Genomic DNA, 17759 nt, shown 5'->3' on the forward strand with positions numbered 1-17759 from the left:
TTTTGTTCTTCTATACCGAATAGGGCAAGTTAATTCAAAAGCTTAAATTCATTGACTGTGCATCTGTTTTTGTTCTTCTTTACTGAAGAACAAGCTGATACAGTAATAATCCAACAGCAATTATATATTGTGACAAATATGTTAAAAAGAAATAGAAAAAAAAGAAAATAAAAAAGGAAGAGATAAAAAAAAATGATAAAGTCACATAAAAAAGTCTGGTTAAAACTAGAATTAAATGATAATTACTGTGGGATAGATTAAAAAACAAGATTGATAACTATGACAGCAGTAATACTACTGTTGTTAAAAGATGGTACTGTACAAGCATCTGCCAAGATAGTGTGACCTGTTATCTTTCCGTGTTAAAATCAATCAGTCAAATTTCCTTTAAGGACTTCCATTACAGTTTTAATTAAATAGAATAAATTTATGTAATAGTATATATACCCCCATTATACATTAAGGACTTCCGTTACACCGTAACAATTATAAACAGAAAATACTATATATGGTTACCAGGTTGAATGGTTACCAGGTTGTATGGTTACCAGGTTGTATGGTTACCAGGTTGAATAGTTGCCAGGTTGTATGGTTACCAGGTTGTATTGTTACCAGGTTGAATGGTTACCAGGTTGTATGGTTACCATGTTGTATGGTTACCAGGTTGTATTGTTACCAGGTTGAATGGTTACCAGGTTGTATGGTTACCAGGTTGTATGATTACCAGGTTGAATGGTTGCCAGGTTGTATGGTTACAAAGTTGTTTGGGTACCAGGCTGAACGATAACCAGATTTCAGGGTACCAGATTTTGTAGGTACCAGAATGTATGGCTACCAGGTTGTATGGTTACAAAGTTGTTTGGGTACCAGGCTGAACGATAACCAGATTTCAGGGTACCAGACTTTATAGGTACCAGAATGTATGGCTACCAGGTTGTATGTGTACCAGGTTGTAGTAGTACCAGATTGTATGAGTACCAGGTTGTATGAGTACCAGATTGTATGGGAACCAGATTGTATTAAATTGTACTCCTGTCATAACAGTTTCTGTTATATTGATGAAATCATTGTAACATAAAAGGGTCTAGACCAGAACTACAAAGGCAAACACAATCTGTGACTTTTTCTCTTAAGATGTTGAAAACAAAAGCCATAATCTTTCTATTAATTTCCTTTTTCTGTTCATGGATGCAACATGCTGCACTATAAAATAGATCAATATAAGTACCACCTTTTTATGCTGTGCTGAATTTTAAATTGAGCTTTTAATTTGGAATAGTCCACTGTTACTTTCTGGGAAATCAGCATAAACGTGAAATACAAAATCAGGCCGCCAATAAAACATAATGTATGAACAGTATAGACATAACAATCATGTTACATTGTATGAACAATAGATATAACAATCATGTTACATTGTATGAACAGTAGATATAACAATCATGTTACATTGTATGAACAGTAGATATAACAATCATGTTACATTGTATGAACAGTAGATATAACAATCATGTTACCTTGTATGAACAGTAGACATAACAATCATGTTACATTGTATGAACAATAGATATACATGTAACTGTCATGTGATCTTTCTTTGAAGGAGGGATTCAACTTTCATGTGATCTTGTATGAACAGTAGATATAACTATAATAAAGGATTATAAAGCAGGTAGATAAATATAGATATAATGATATGATAGTGACAAGTGATGTCCTTGTGGGATGATAAAAACAGGTCTGTAAAAGTTGACAGCTTACCAGGTTGTTGAACTCAAACTACAGATGATGTAACATGTATGCAGTGTGCATTCTACACAAATTTATTGTCTACATATTATTCTAAGGTAGCTTAAGTGTGAAAGTAAAGGTATAGAATACACATAATTTAAGGCACATTCAATATGTATCAGAAATGGAATTTTATTTCCTTTCTCTGTATTTGAAGAATAGGGAGAGCTTTTGTACTTAGCAAAGCGGCGATGTTTAAGCGTTGCGTCACACTTGGGTTAAAGTTGATATCTCCAAAACAACTGAAGGGAATTGGTTGAAACTTCAATATTTTGACTCACTGGAAAGTTATAAAAAAGACAACCCCACATGGGAATATGAATTGCACACTGTTGTAATTTTATGAGGCAAATTCAGAATCTGCAGCCGGAAATATTTTTTACTTATCAAAATGAGCACTTATACCATTAGTATGACTATAGTAATTTCAAGGAAATAAACATTCCAGTCATAAGTGTGATATTTCTTAATTGATTTACACTTGTGGATATTATTATGTAAGATATAAATAATGATAATTTCATTTTGTTAATTGCTTTTTAATTGGCATTGTTAGAATGTATTACAACAATAATAAATAAATTTGCCTTTTGTTTTTTTGCTTCTTAAAACTAAAAAAAATATAGAAAATTGGAAGATGTCGGCTAATTGTTACAAGGTGCAGAGGAATTAAATAATGCTGCCTTTTATAAGGTTGAGTGACACTGAATGTTTTCCTTCTTATTTTGATTAAAACACCTCAGTGGAACATTAGTGTGCATTATTGTCAGCTATGCATTATTATAATGGTTGGCTACATTGATAATAAAATTTAGAAATGTAAATGTGTAAATTGAGTGAGGACAAACATTTATTAGTAAAACCAAGATATTTCTAGCACATTACAGATAATAAATGCTGAAATACTGATTAAATTTACTCAAACTAATGAATTAAACAATGAAAATCAACGTTGAAATTCTTTGATATTTGACAAATTTTAAGATAATATTCATTAAGAATTATTAGTCCCCTACCGGTTTAACCGGAGGGGACTTTAGGTTTACCCTCCGTCCGTCTGTCCGTCTGTCTGTCTGTCCGTCTGTCTGTCCGTCTGTCTGTCAGTCCGTCAGTCCGTCCGTCCACAAAACTGGATCCCGCGATAACGCAAAAAGTACTGAAAATATTTTTATGAAACTTGATATATGGATAGATGGCAGTATGGAGATTATGCACGTCTTTTTTTTTTCTTCCTATGTTGAAAATTCTGGTTTCTATGGCAACAAATAGTCTGAAAATATGGCAAATTTAACACATAAACTGGATCCAGTGATAACTCAAAAAGTACTGAAAATATTTTTATGAAACTTGAAATATGGGTAGATGGCAGTCTGGAGATTATGCACATCTTTTTCTTCTCTTCCTATGTTGAAAATTCTGGTTGCTATGGCAACAAATAGCCTGAATTTCAAGATTTCTGATTTAAATTTTTCAGCTTTTTCACTATATGTTCTTTTTTTCTTAAGGTGTTTACTTCAAACTTTAAATATAAGTTCCTGGTCATCAACCACATCATATGTGACAAGGTTTATAACTCTAGCACAAAAAATATCAATATTACCTCCCTTGAACTTAGATTTTTTAGGGGAAAAAATGTTGTCTTTTTTAAATAACTTCTTTATTTCCTAATGTATCTACTTCAAACTTCATATATATGTTTCTTATTATCACTCGACATTTTTGAGAAGGTTAAATACTCTAGCAAGACTATTTCCAGAATTATGTCCCCCTTGAACTTAGATTTTTTTCGAGAAACTGGTATTTTCACTCCAACTTCTTCATTCCTTATAGGATTTACTTTAAAATCCCACATCGTAATAATATGACAAGGTTGTATAAACATAATTTCCTTACTAAGCATGGAAACTTAACACATTACTGTGATATAGACAAACTTATTTTATTATGTTTTGTGGTCGATATTTACAAATACAGACTTCATCCTCAAATTCATTATAAATGGCAATACACAGGAGTGTATGACAATTAAAGAACTTTTTGAGGGACCGGTAGGGGACTACTGTATTGCCCGCAATACTATCAAATGCTTGTTTCCTTTGTGAAAGACTTAATTGTAAGCTTATTTACACAAATTGGGAGGTTAGAATTTACTAAATGTTTGGTGAGCAATAAAACATGTTTATATAGTGAACTAGTCTAACACTGTTTAAGATTGATTCATCATAAAAGTTATAAATCGTAGTAAAATGTTCTTTACATTTTACGATCAGTGGTTTTTATATTATGAATACTGTATTGAATGGTTGTACCAACCCTCTGAATAAGAAATCAAAAACAGTTGTCGCTACACGCTTTGCATATTTGGTTATAAAAAAAATAAAGCAGCTTGAGGGATTGTTTTCATCAATATGATTTTACGAGTCTCCCTTGCCATGACTTTAACGATCCTGTGTTACTGTATATATTATATATATGAATGTTTTTTGGCACACTGACATACTGCTCTAGTGGCCTATATTACATTATAATGATTTCGTTTGCTACACACACTTCAAACCATACAGTATCATTTTTTTTTTACAATACACAACAAAACACCACAGCGAACTTCCGTAATTAAATGCAAGCCTGCGTTACATCATGAAAACAAGCAGGTTGTTGTGTAGGAAGATAGTGAATTGTTAAAATTGATACTTGTAGGAAGATATCCGTTATTTGAAAATACACACTGCAGTATTTTGTAATTATTATACTACTGTTAGAGCAGCGATGTTGTTTGCATGATTGCATTGTTATTTATGTGTGTCCAATTACTGAAAGTTTTGATTACACATTAATATTATAGAGATGGTTACTAAAGGGTAGTTCATAACACTTTCTGTGCTAGCTTTGTATGTTATTTTATATTGAAAAGGAAAAAAAACGGAAAGGTAGAAATGTTTATTTTGAGATAGACAGATTATTCTCAGTGATTTTGTTCGAGTTAATTATCATAGCATTATTAATTAAAACCACGCCGAATACCATAAATAGACTTGTCCATCTTTCAATATCAATGAAACCATTTGAGGCACGACGCGAGAAAACCGGTCTTAATGACATTTTTTTCGAAATTCTGTTTTTCACATATTATTGTAGAGAATTTCTTTCTGAATACGACGGTGAAAACCGTTTTCAAATCAAAGGGTTAGTTATTTAGATATACCAATTTAACGAACGTCATATATTTGATCACTTTGTAAACACATGACGTCGAAAAATTAAATTTTGACGTTTAACGTTGTTAATTAGAAAATTAAAACGGCAATAATATTTAAATCTTAAGTTCACTGCATTAGTATGCTTAAGCTGTAAAGAAGTTAGTAATTAAGTTATTTAACCTATAGACTTCCCGCTTATTTCGATTTTAGCGTTGCTTAGCAACGTTATAACAACGCCCATAAGCAAGTCATACATGGCGCAAATAATTGTTTTTTCAACCATTACAACACTATATACCTTTAATGTGGACAAAATTATTCATCATCTTTACGGGAATTTTTCAGACTATATACTGCTTGAAAAACAAATATATATTGAACGGGAAGGCACAGGTGTGTTGGTGGGTTTTAGTATGCCCGGGTCACATAGATTGAAATGAGACAAATTTTTAGGTAAATACCAAAAGAAATAAATCAACAAAAGTATATAAGTCTACGTTTAACGTTTAATACTTATGGAAAAAAACATAGTTAAATAAAAAAGTTCTCTTTTTCTTTATAACAGAAACAATGGCCGTATATTTTAACAACAAACAACAACAGTTCTGGATATTTAAATCTGCACTTAGCTGTTATAACAGTGCACCTTAATCACTGATAATATGATTAACTGTCTTGACTGACGAACACACGCACACTTCGCAACACTGCTGACATTCCCTATGCGTAATAATGCTTGGACGGACACATGAACTGAACCGGAATCCGTGTTCTTTCAAGACTTGAATCTAATATTCCTCGCCTTCAGGTGTTATTTTGCCCATAACCACACCCGGTGTGTTCGACTGGAACCGGAAGTGCAGGAATTTTCTATCAATAGAAAAATGATAAATATCAATATCCGTAATGAAAAATAACGCAAACTTATTTCCTTATATGCGTTAATAAATAAAAAAAACAACATTATTCGGAGCACATTTACAACTCGGTAAGTTAAAAGAACGGAAGAGCTTGGACAGTTTTTAGAGCATGACAGTAAACTTGGTCACATGACTGATTTTCATCAACTGTAAATGTGTGTAAAATATTTTTTTTTGTAAAATAAGACTATCCGTATAGTATACATATAAATCTAATTAAACCAGAAAAAAAATGTTACAGAATTTCACATTAAAGTGTATTAGCTGGATATATGTTGCGAATTCCCTCTGCATAATGTTTTGTTCCGAAACATTTTATGCTGATCACGAACATATACATGTGGAGACATTCTATGTAACAACAATTTCTATTTATATGTGATTACAGAACCATTTCCTTATGTTTTTTTCTGTTTTTTTTTTTTTAATTTTATTATTTGTTTGTTTGGGTTATACGTCACATCGACACAGTATAGGTCATATCGCGACGTTCCAGCTTTACTGGTGGAGGAAGACCTCAGGTGCCCTTCCGTGCATTATTTCAGGCACGAACGGGCACCTGAGTAGAACCACCGACGTTCCGGAAGCTAGCTGGATAGCTTCCTCACATGAAAGAATCCAAAGTCCCTGTTGGGATTCGAACCCACAGCGGTGAGGGGCAAGTGGTTTGAAGTCAACGACCTTAACCACTCGGCCACGGACGTCTAATTTTATTAAGTATTTTAACAGATAGAGCTTATTACTCTTTAAGGATCATTTATACAGTATCTACATTGTCTTCATAATATAAAGTTAAACTAAATCGAAGAAGAAAATAAAGCTTCTTGTAAACGATTAAAGAAACAATTAACCCTTAATTTTTCATGTTTAAGATAGCCGAAACATAATTTTCAAACTTTATTTCCATTTTAATGAACATTAATCATTTTCATTATTTCACTTGCAAGCATTGAAAGCGCTACCGAATATTCATTTCTTTTTTCTGAAACATTATTATTTTGAGAAAACCCCTGAAAATGATCAGTAGTCCATCGTCTACTGTCCGCATCGGAGTAAGCTGCAAAAGTCTATTTGTACTGATACTATATGAGTTGACAAGTAGTTGTTGTAGTATGTTAGTAGTATATCCCTAGTACAGATGTATATCTGATTTTATAAGATGGTAGGTTTAGAGTATATATTAAACATATTGTCCCGTATATCATTGTAAATATTTTGCTACAAAATAAAAAAAATATCAGGATAAACGTAAGATGGACAAACTTTTCCTCTGAGTCACGTGTGGCAACACTACGCCTTATGCACTCATTATATAGATCACGTTCAAATAAAATTACAAAAAGAATATCCTAAGTAAAACATAAATTTGAAGTTTTTAAAACCACGATTTTTGTAATCACGGTCATAGGAATCATGATATCGTCCGAATAAAAATCACATGCATTCTTTTAAATTCTTTAGTGTATTGAATCTTATAAAAAAATACGCTTGGAAAAAATTCAAGCATGGCAGATATTTGTTTAAATTATTTATAAGTGTATTGCTACATTATTGTTCTTTTCCTATTATTACAATTTTTCCTATTATTACCTTTTTGTGCGAGAAGAACGTGGTCCCGCAGTGCCGTCGTTGCACTAGTGTCACATTTTTCCACGTCTGAAAAATCAAAGTCAGTATCTCTCGAAAAATCTGTTTTGTGAGTTGATAGGTGTTCTTTCAAAATAATCCGAGTAGAGGGATTTCAGATCCTATGAATGACAAAAAAATAATGAATAAAAAACGGATATAAAAATTTGGCATCAGCCAGGATACGAACTCGATTTGCTTGAATGTGAGGCCACAGCATTATCCACTGAGCTATTCTCTCAGCAATTCTTAAGTGTGCTAATTAATCAATAAAAGACAATATTAAATCTAAAAAACTTTTTTTTCATTCCATGATGATGGACATAGATCTATATTATTTTATTGCTTGCATATTCTAAATGAATTATAGAAACATATTCTAAATGAATAATGAAAAAGAGTATTAATGTAACTTGCGGCTGATTAGCAACCTAAATTTAGATTAGTCTATAAAATATGAAAGCAATTGATTAACCCCTACAATAGACTTAGATCTAATTAAGATCAAAACAACGTAAATATATTCTATTTAAAGGCACCGATGTACGTTGCCGATTAATTTATTCTTCTGTCTATTCTTGGTGTACTGTGGATATACAGACTAATAATAATACAGTACAGTACAGTAGTGAGTACAGTACTGTAAACGTCAGTGTTAAATTTAATACCAACAGTAAATATTTATCAATTCGATGCTCTGATTAATAAACATGATATGTTTTTGTTGCTGTTTTTCATAAATTATACATTATAGACACTTACTTCTAACTCCTCCTCCATCATATAAACTTTTCTGTGAATCCTAACGATAATAGATCCACACTTAAAAACAATAACACACGATAAAAAACATTTCCGTGTTTACATGACTTTGTGTATACGCAATAAGAGTGACGTCATTTAAATCGCCGTAGTGCACATTTATTGTAGTGTCATTAAGACCGGTTTTCTCGCGTCGTGCGTCATTTATCATTTTAAGGGGAAATTAAAAAAAAAAAACTGATTTAGAGAAAACGAACAGTGTGCATCATGATCAGATGGCGCAGTTAATTCAGTGCAACACGATCATTCAGGATAAGATTGGGAAAAACCCACATTTGCCAAGTTCCCGATCATTCAGGATTAGATTGGGAAAAACCCACATTTGCCAAGTTCCCGATCATTCAGGATTAGATTGGGAAAAACCCACATTTCCCAAGTTCCCGATCATTCGGGATTAGATTGTGAAAAAACCCACATTTCCCAAGTTCCGGGGTAACAGATCTAAACCAGAAGATTCAATATTTTGCATTGCATGTTTTCTACTATACAGCTGGCCAAATAAACCTCAAGATTTTTTCACAATGAACTGAAATGAAAAAAGAATAACTCTTAAGTAAAGAGAAATCTTGTAACGAAACTCGTAACCTTCTTGACATTGATAAAAATAAATATAAATTATTAACAAGTGTGGACATGTGGAAATGGCAAACAGTATTCAGTATTTATATATATTTTGTCCGTTCACACTGAAATACTTTGTTACTTCGATATTGTTTATTTCTACAATGGGAACTATAGAATAGTTTTTATTGGATATCTGTACATGAGGCATGTAACAGTTGGGCAGATATTTAAAAAGGAAAACAGAGTGTTGACCTTTTCGTGACCTGTAAGTAACGTATTTTTTTTTTCAAGCCCTAAATATGCTATCACTGCTGTGGTATGTATTTGTTGAAGTTATTGAACCTTTTTACAATAGGAGAGAAAACTGTTGAACTTTCCAATTTCATAACCACAGGTATTTGTAAAAATAACAAAAGTTTTCAAGTCTTAATTTATAGTGACTGTTTTAACATGTTTATTACAAAGTTGTAAAATTGTGTGTACTGCTCTTATACCTTACCCCACAGAATGTCCTTTATAGACTTGTGGACAAAATTGTTGATCATTTTCTTGGGGAAATTTTTTAAAGGCGCAATATGCCTCAGAAACGAATAATTTTTTGCCTTATTTAGAAAGGGCAAACATGAGTTTTATAACATGTAAATAATGGTTTTTAAAGCATGTTAGATGCTATTCATCTGAAAAAAATAGCACTGTATGTAAAATTATTTGTCTTATAAGAAGCAAAATGTAAACAAATCAATATTTTAACTTCCATACAAAATACTCAATCACTTTAACTGCACCAATTGCTAAAAAAGATGGTTCAGGTAATTTGCCATTGAGTAACTACGGAATCTACAGTAGGACACCAATGTCAAAAAGCTTTTTAGAAAATAAAATTATAAGCATCTTTGAGGCATAATGGGCCTTTAAATAAGTGCAGCATGATTGAATAAGAAAACAGTACAGTGTAGCATGATTGAATAAGAAAACAGTGCAGTGCAGCATGATTGAATAAGAAAACAGTGCAGTGCAGCATGATTGAATAAGAAAACAGTGCCGGGCAGCATGATTGAATTAGAAAACAGTGAATGAATATTAGAACAACTCTATAAAATGAGTATTAGAACAAATGAAAATGAATATTTGGTGAAAATGCTTCTGTAAAACTCTGCAAAGGTCAATATTATGGCAACATTACTTCTTTACTTGTGGAGGAAGATCTGAGGTGCCCCCTTTAACATTTATTTAAGTAGATACATGTAGAACCACAAACTGTCTGTAAACCAGCTGGGTTTCTTCCTCAATAAAAAGAATTCATAGACTGCTTTGAAACAAGATTCAGAACGGTATTAAATTGATATCAATTTTTATTCGATTTTCGGTCCTGTCATGTCAAAAAACTCACCGGAGTCTCTTTAAGACCATATTCTTTAGTGGACAGTCTATCTGGTAAAGCCATGCATTAGATTATCATATATGTGCACAAAATCTTAAACAAAGCTTTGCTTCATTGTATTTTATCATAGTTTTAAACTGATTACATATATTTATGTCATAATTAAGAATGAGAACTGTAATTTTGACTGTTTTATAAAGATTTGATTGATATGTCTATAATTAAAACCCAAACGTGATTCATGTGATATGGATATTACTACTGTGATGTTTTGTCATTTATAGTGCAATAAAATCATGTATAGGTGTTTTCGAACTAGCACAGCGCTTTCTGCTTGATTAATAATAGTTGTCAATGATAGACAAAGCGATAATAATTAGGGAAAGCATGGTAAACGCATAACTTATAAAGGCCCATTATGCCTTAGAAATGCTATAATTTTCATTTATCAAAAATTTTCTGCCTTTGGTATCATGTCACAGATTCCAAAAATACTCTTTTGCCATAGATTAACTATCTTCCGTTTTCAAAATGGTATATTAAGTGAATAAGTATTTTGTATGGAAGTCAAAATACCACTTTGTTTACATTTTGCTACCTATACGATACATCACTGCATGTTCAGTGCTACTTGTTTCAGTTGTTGAATATATAACATAAATTATGTTCTTAATCCAGTTTTAAAACATTATCAAACACATGTTTGGCATTTATAAAGAATTTATAAATAATGGATTTCTGAGGCATAATGTGCCTATAAAGTAAACATTTTGCATAAAGTGTGGTTAAACATCACCAATAAAAAAATTACCCGTCACCTCTTTAATTTCTAATGCACAGGTACCTATGACTATAAAGTGGTGAAACAGGAAACATCATTTGAGCCACGTCACGACAAAACCAACATAATGGGTTTGCGACCAGCATGGATCCAGACCAGCCCGAGCATCCGCGCAGTCTGGTCAGGATTCATGCTGTTCACTATCAGTTTCTTTACTTGTTATAGGGTCTGTAAGCGAACAGCATGGATCCTGATCAGACTGCGCGAATGCGCAGGCTGGTCTGGATCCATGCCGGTCGCAAACCCATTATGTTAGTTTTTGTCGTGACGCGGCTCATTTATATCTATAAAGATGAGTGAAAAGACTGGAACACAAAATTATTAAACAAAGATGTTCGCTGAATATAGTTAAGTTGTTCCATTATTTGCTTGGTTGATTTTTTAAGTAATGCATCCAGTCCCTGAGACATTGAAAGTACTTGGTAAAAAATGGCTTGCATACATTTATACAGAGTTGTCAAATTATTGCCCAAAAATGCAGTTTGCGGAAGAGCAGTTTTGAAGAAAATCTAATGATATTAAAATGCAATGGAATGGATCATTTATAGTTAATGAAGCTTCCCATTGACAGTTTGAGTGATATTTGAAAAAGAACAAACAAAAAATTGTTAAATTTTCTAACTTGATGCTAGAAAAGCTGCCTTAATTTAAGTATATCTGCACATAATCATGAATGGTTTTATTAAAATGTATTCATTATGCATAATGTTCAAATATGTGTCTGCATGTATTCTCCGTTTTCAACATGAAAATTGAAAGGTTTAAAAATTCACAGATCAATAAGTTTTTAAGTCAATATTGTATATTTAAGTGAAGGTAAATCATCCCCCCTCCACCACACACACATGATGTTTTATTACTATCAACTAAGGTGTTATAAAGAAATCCCCTTGGCTTGATTTACAAGTGTTACATGTGGTTTTTTTATGTTTGAATGTTATACTGTCTAGATATGATGTGAATCTGTTTGTCCAGCATGGTATAAAGGAGACCATTGTCCGTAATGGATTTGTTAAATTTTCTTTAAAGGCCCATTAATATATGCCTAAGAAATGCTATAATTTTTATAGCTCAGAAACTTTCTATCTTAAGTATCTTGTCTCAGTTTCCAAAAATCCGACTTATTTGCCATATTTTACTTTAAACTTTCTTTTGCTTATTTTGCTCTGATTGTAAATGGTTTATTTAGTGAATTAGTATTTTGTATGGAAGTCAAGATACTAATTTGTTTACATTTTGCTATCTTTATGACACGTCACTGCATGTTTATACGGCGCCACTTTTTTTCAGTTGTTGAATATTAAACAATTTCATTTCCTGCAAGTTCAGAGTTTTTAAACTAAGCCCAGTACATCTGTCATTTTGTCAGTTTTCATGACCATTAGAATTCCCTATATCTTAGTAAGTGTATAATTATTAAGATTTTTTTCCAAGTTAATTGATAAAAAATGTCTAGTTCATTGTCAAAACTTCTGTTTCGATTATATATAGAACAGTCTCTAAAAGGTTTCTCATAAGAGAGATTCTTTTAGTATTTGACTGGTTTTTATGTCTGAAAAAGACCGCGCACAGTTACAATGATGACATTTCACGTCCCTTTTACATTACTTTTGATCAGTCGTTGATAAATGTCTTGATATCCAGTATGACATAGGCATTATTTGATTCATATTAGAAGTTAGATAGTCTATTTGGTTATAAATATGAATATTAGAATTTATGTCTTATTTTCACATGGTGATTTATAACTTAAGCTGATATATTTTGATCATAAAATGGTAGGAAGGTATGGTAAACTTTGACAGAAATATTCACTTGAACAGATTTGATCAGTAGAGATGTTTGTGTTGAGATTTCACAAAGGCATTTCCTCAGTGTCATAATTTGACAGCACTGATGTTGTGTCATAATTTGACATCTTTTCGTATCATAATTGATGTAATTTTAAGAAGACATAATAATCATACATGTTAATTTCATGTCATAATTATACATGATTTAATGTCATAAAATTTAGCATCTGACATGATTTCATACCATTATTTGAGATTAAAGCATGTCATAATTTGACATCAAACTGGCATGTCATAGATTAACAGCATGATATTGTAACAAAATTTTGTAAATATTTTATTGTGATCATCTCAATTAAATAATGTCATTATTTGACATCAAACATGGCATGTTATTGTTTATCACTAAAACTTTGATGTCAAATTCAATTATTCATAACTAATACTTTCATGTGAAGTTTGACTTTGATATCATGTCAAAATAAGACAATATTTGTGACCAAAATATGACATCATAATTAATTTTCATGTCATAATTTGACATCAATTTTTTTTTTAAGGCCATTGGACTTCAGTGGAGTTCTTTGGAAAAAGGCCAGCTAAGAGGCAAAAAAATAAAAGCTGTTAATTAATACATACCATAACTTAGTTTTACTGAAAAAGAGTTATGTTTTAAATAATAAATTATTATTAAATGGTGTTCTATTTTAAGGTGTATAACACATGTTTATTTATTATTTACAGAAACAAGTGCCTAAATGAGCGCCGTAGACGTGACCAAGAGAATCACTATTTTGAGGAGCTTGCGGAGATTATTACAGCGAGCTTAACGGATATGTCGAGTACATTCTCCGTGAAACCCGAGAAGTGTGCAATCCTTCAGGAGACTGTCAAACAAATTAAACAAATCAAACAAGGTAAGTTTTATTTTCATTACGGGGATAAAAAACATACTGATTTTGGATGAAGTAAATCAAACAAAATGTGATCAGATTTTTACAAGAAGATGTCAATCAAACAAGATTAAATTATTCTAGGCAAGATTGAACAAGGTGATTTTTATTTTCAATACGGGGATGAAACATACTGATTTTGAATCAAGTAAATCAAACAAGATGTGAGAAGATGTCAATCAAACAAGATTGAATTATTCTAGGCAAGATTATAACGGTTATTCAAACAAGGTAAGTTTTATTTTTATTACGGGGTTAAAAATTACTGATTTTGGATCAAGTAAATCAAACAAGATGTGATCAGATTTTTACAATAAGATGTCAATCAAACAAGATTAAATTATTGAAGGTTAATCAAACAAGGATGAAACATACAAATCAAACAAGATGTGATCAGATTTTTACAAGAAGATATATATGAAACAAGTTTGAATTATTCAAGGGAAGGTGATAACTGTTAATCAAACAAGGTAGGTTTTATTTTCATTATGGGGATAAAACATACTGATTTTGGATCAAGTAAATCAAACAAGATGTGATCAGATTTTTACAATAAGATGTCAATCAAACAAGATTAAATTATTGAAGGTTAATCAAACAAGGATGAAACATACAAATCAAACAAGATGTGATCAGATTTTTACAAGAAGATATATATGAAACAAGTTTGAATTATTCAAGGGAAGGTGATAACTGTTAATCAAACAAGGTAAGTTTTATTTTCATTATCAAGTAAATCAATCCAGATGTGAAGAAGATGAATCAAACAAGATTAAATTATTCTAGGCAAGATGAGGTTAATCTTCTGTTTTAAGTGCCCCAGATGATCTTTGTAAGCAATTCAAATTTTATGAATTTACGCCTCAGTGGAGTTCCTTTAACGAACACATCTTACTTGCAGACAGATATCTTTATTAGTATGTTAGTATAGATAATAGGCGTGCAAAGTGATGAAACTTTATGTCCAAACCTTTTATTGTCTATCACCCGGTTTCTCATCGGAGCTTTAAACCAGCTTTCAAACGGTTATGGTAATAGATACTTAACGAAAAATTGGCATTGAATATTAAATGAATGATTCGAATGGCCGCTGTTTTGAGAAACTAATGAAAACGACATTTATTCAGAAATTACACAGTACATCGATGGGCGAACCTATTATTTCAAATGCATATATTGAAAAATCGCCACAATAGAGCAGGCAAGGGATGAAAAGAAGATTGGGAGCCTTGACGGGTTTAATTTAATGTTAAGTGAAATAGGATTGGTTCTGATGGTATAGTGACACCTTTAAGAGGTCACCAAAGGTCATGTTGATCATGGAGTTGACATGGTATCACCTGGCAATGATAATATTGTTTAATGAGATACCTAGGTTTAGGAGGAAAAAGAAAAAAAAGGAATTTTTATTCAAATAAAAAACAAAACAGAAATGAAAAAAAAAAAGAAGAAATAAACTCAGGTTTGAAAAAAAATAAAAACAAGTCACAGAATCAGACTGTTTAGAAAATGTGATAAATCATTTCCTTTTATACTAAACATGGAATTGAAATTATGCTTATCAAAAAATTGATTTTGTGATTATATAGAGTATAGGGTAAACAAACCAGATGAAGACCCCAAAACATCCCCTCCCCCACTGACCTTCTCCATCCCTCGCCAGTCCTTTTCAAATTGGCCAAGGAATTGTTTTTCTAAAGGCTTATGAATGGAAAAATGAGAAAATTTGATGTTGTTATTTTTTCTCAAAAAATGTGAAATAGTATTTATTTACTTTCTCTATTCGTTAGCACATTACCATTTGTGGAAGGAGAAAAGAAGTTGTTAAAGTTTTATTAGCATGTAATAAAAGTCATGTACTGTTTTAAAGCTGAGAGAGGTTTGTTTACACTGAAAATGTTTCTTAATGAATAAAACTAAGTATGGTGATTATAATATTTTAGGTAAGATTTTTACTGGAAAACAATGTTTAGTAACTTTTATATAAATGAAAGATTGGATATTAAATGACAAGCTTATGGATTGGCATTAATTACAGTTCTGGTAAGAGAATCATATTTTTGTTATGTTCCCCAGGGGTGGTACATGTATATAGTATTATGTATTTGTTGGTCTGTCTATCTTGTTTGTCTATCTGTATGCTTTTTTTGCAGATATTACTCCAGTCCTGTCATGTCAAAAAACTTCAGTGGAGTCCCTTTAAAGCATAGAAAGTGCAGTGTGTTTTTGTTCATTACTGAACACTTATTGCCTCGAATATTTTTTTTTGATCACCTGTGCTTTTATAGCGCTGATTATAAATGAACAAGCTGCAGTATGGTGTCACTAAATGGTTAATGCATACAACTTTTAAAAGTAATCAGGGGCAAGCTGTTGTTTTTCCGAGCATGAAACTTCTAGCATTGCTAAGATTCCAGAATATGTAACTTATTGCTTCTTACAAAAAATAAAAAGGAATTCTGTATAAAAAAAACTGATGAAGAAAATGATTGATTTTTTTCCAGGAAATTCTGGGGGCGGGGATTCGGCAGTACAACAGAGTCAAGTGTCATCGAGTAAACCTGCCATCTTAGCAGACGACATCTTAGGACCTTTGCTTTTAGAGGTTTGTATATTACTTGTTGTGCAATCCGTTGGGAAATTGTCAAGGTTGCCGACTTCTCATAACTTGCAGCTCATGGTTGATTGTTTGTCCCTTTCAAGGGACTTTGGATGCTTCATATGATACCAGATATATTACCGTTATTACGGATAAGCAGTGCATGGATGGGCACCTAAGACTTTAAATTTCCAAAGCTGGTTAAGTGGCCAGTTATGCGATTTGTATTTTTCAGCCGAATTTGTCAAGATTTTGTGAATTCAAACATGACACAGACTGATTTTTAGATCATATTGACTATTGAGGTAGATTTGATGTAGGTACAGATCGTAATATAGGTTATACCAACAGTTGACCAAATGAGTGGTTGCGGTTCTTGATATATATGTATAATAAGTTAGGTTTGAACCTTTACCGTTTGAACCTTTACCTGTCATCAGGGTCAAGTGATAGGAAGATGAACGTAACTGATGATAACAGTGGCTACATCGATAGTTTTAGATTATAGTATATATTGCCTGTTTCTTCTAAAATCAAATGAGTCATTAAAGAAACTTTTGAGCCAAATTACGAAGAAATGGCTAAGTGTCATGTAGTGAAGGGCGAGGTTCAGTCAAGCCATGCTAGCTATGTTCACAAAGTATTAAGCCTTTTAAGTATTTATTATTGCCATTTTACGTTAGTGAAATACTATGAAAAACAAAACAATGATACTAGCTGAATTGTTAGGTTATATTTAAGTCGAAAGGTTGAACATCTTACCTTTTGAAAATTATGTTTGTAAGATTTTTGTGCCCCCACGTTAGTGGCGGGCATTTAGATTTACCCTTGTCCGTCCGTCCGTCCGTTCGTTCACTTTTGTGTCGCACGTAACTCAAAAAGTATTTGACCTAGAGTCATGAAACTTTACAGGAATGTTGATCAGCATGTGTAGTTGTGCACCTGGGTATTTTCGTCTGGATATTTTTAGTATTTTCAGAGTTATTGCCCTTGACTTAGTAAAATTTTGCAATTTTCAACTTGTGTCGCATGTAGCTCAAAAAGTATTTGACCTAGAGTCATGAAACTTTACAGGAATGTTGATCAGCATGTGTTGTTGTGCACCTGGGTATTTTCGTCTGGATATTTTTAGTATTTTCAGAGTTATTGCCCTTGACTAAGTAAAATTTTGCAATTTTCATTTTGTGTCGCATGTAACTCAAAAAGTATTTGACCTAGAGTCATGAAACTTTACAGGAATGTTGATCAGCATGTGTAGTTGTGCACCTG

The 17759-nt window shown here is 32.0% G+C and overlaps 1 protein-coding gene across 1 annotated transcript in view; it reads left to right on the plus strand.

Moving 5' to 3' along the window:
• The first annotated feature begins 918 nt into the window (after positions 1-918).
• The window catches only part of LOC132738707 (nuclear receptor coactivator 3-like), a 59060-nt gene continuing 42219 nt past the window's right edge, over positions 919-17759 (plus strand). The window contains exons 1-3 of the mRNA XM_060726299.1: positions 919-968; positions 13683-13855; positions 16396-16496. Of these exons, the coding sequence (XP_060582282.1) occupies positions 919-968; positions 13683-13855; positions 16396-16496 (324 nt within the window). The remainder of the gene's footprint in view (positions 969-13682; positions 13856-16395; positions 16497-17759) is intronic.

Source organism: Ruditapes philippinarum, unplaced genomic scaffold, assembly GCF_026571515.1.
Source record: "Ruditapes philippinarum isolate M1 unplaced genomic scaffold, ASM2657151v2 ctg777_1_1_1_1, whole genome shotgun sequence".
Lineage (NCBI taxonomy): Eukaryota > Metazoa > Mollusca > Bivalvia > Venerida > Veneridae > Ruditapes > Ruditapes philippinarum.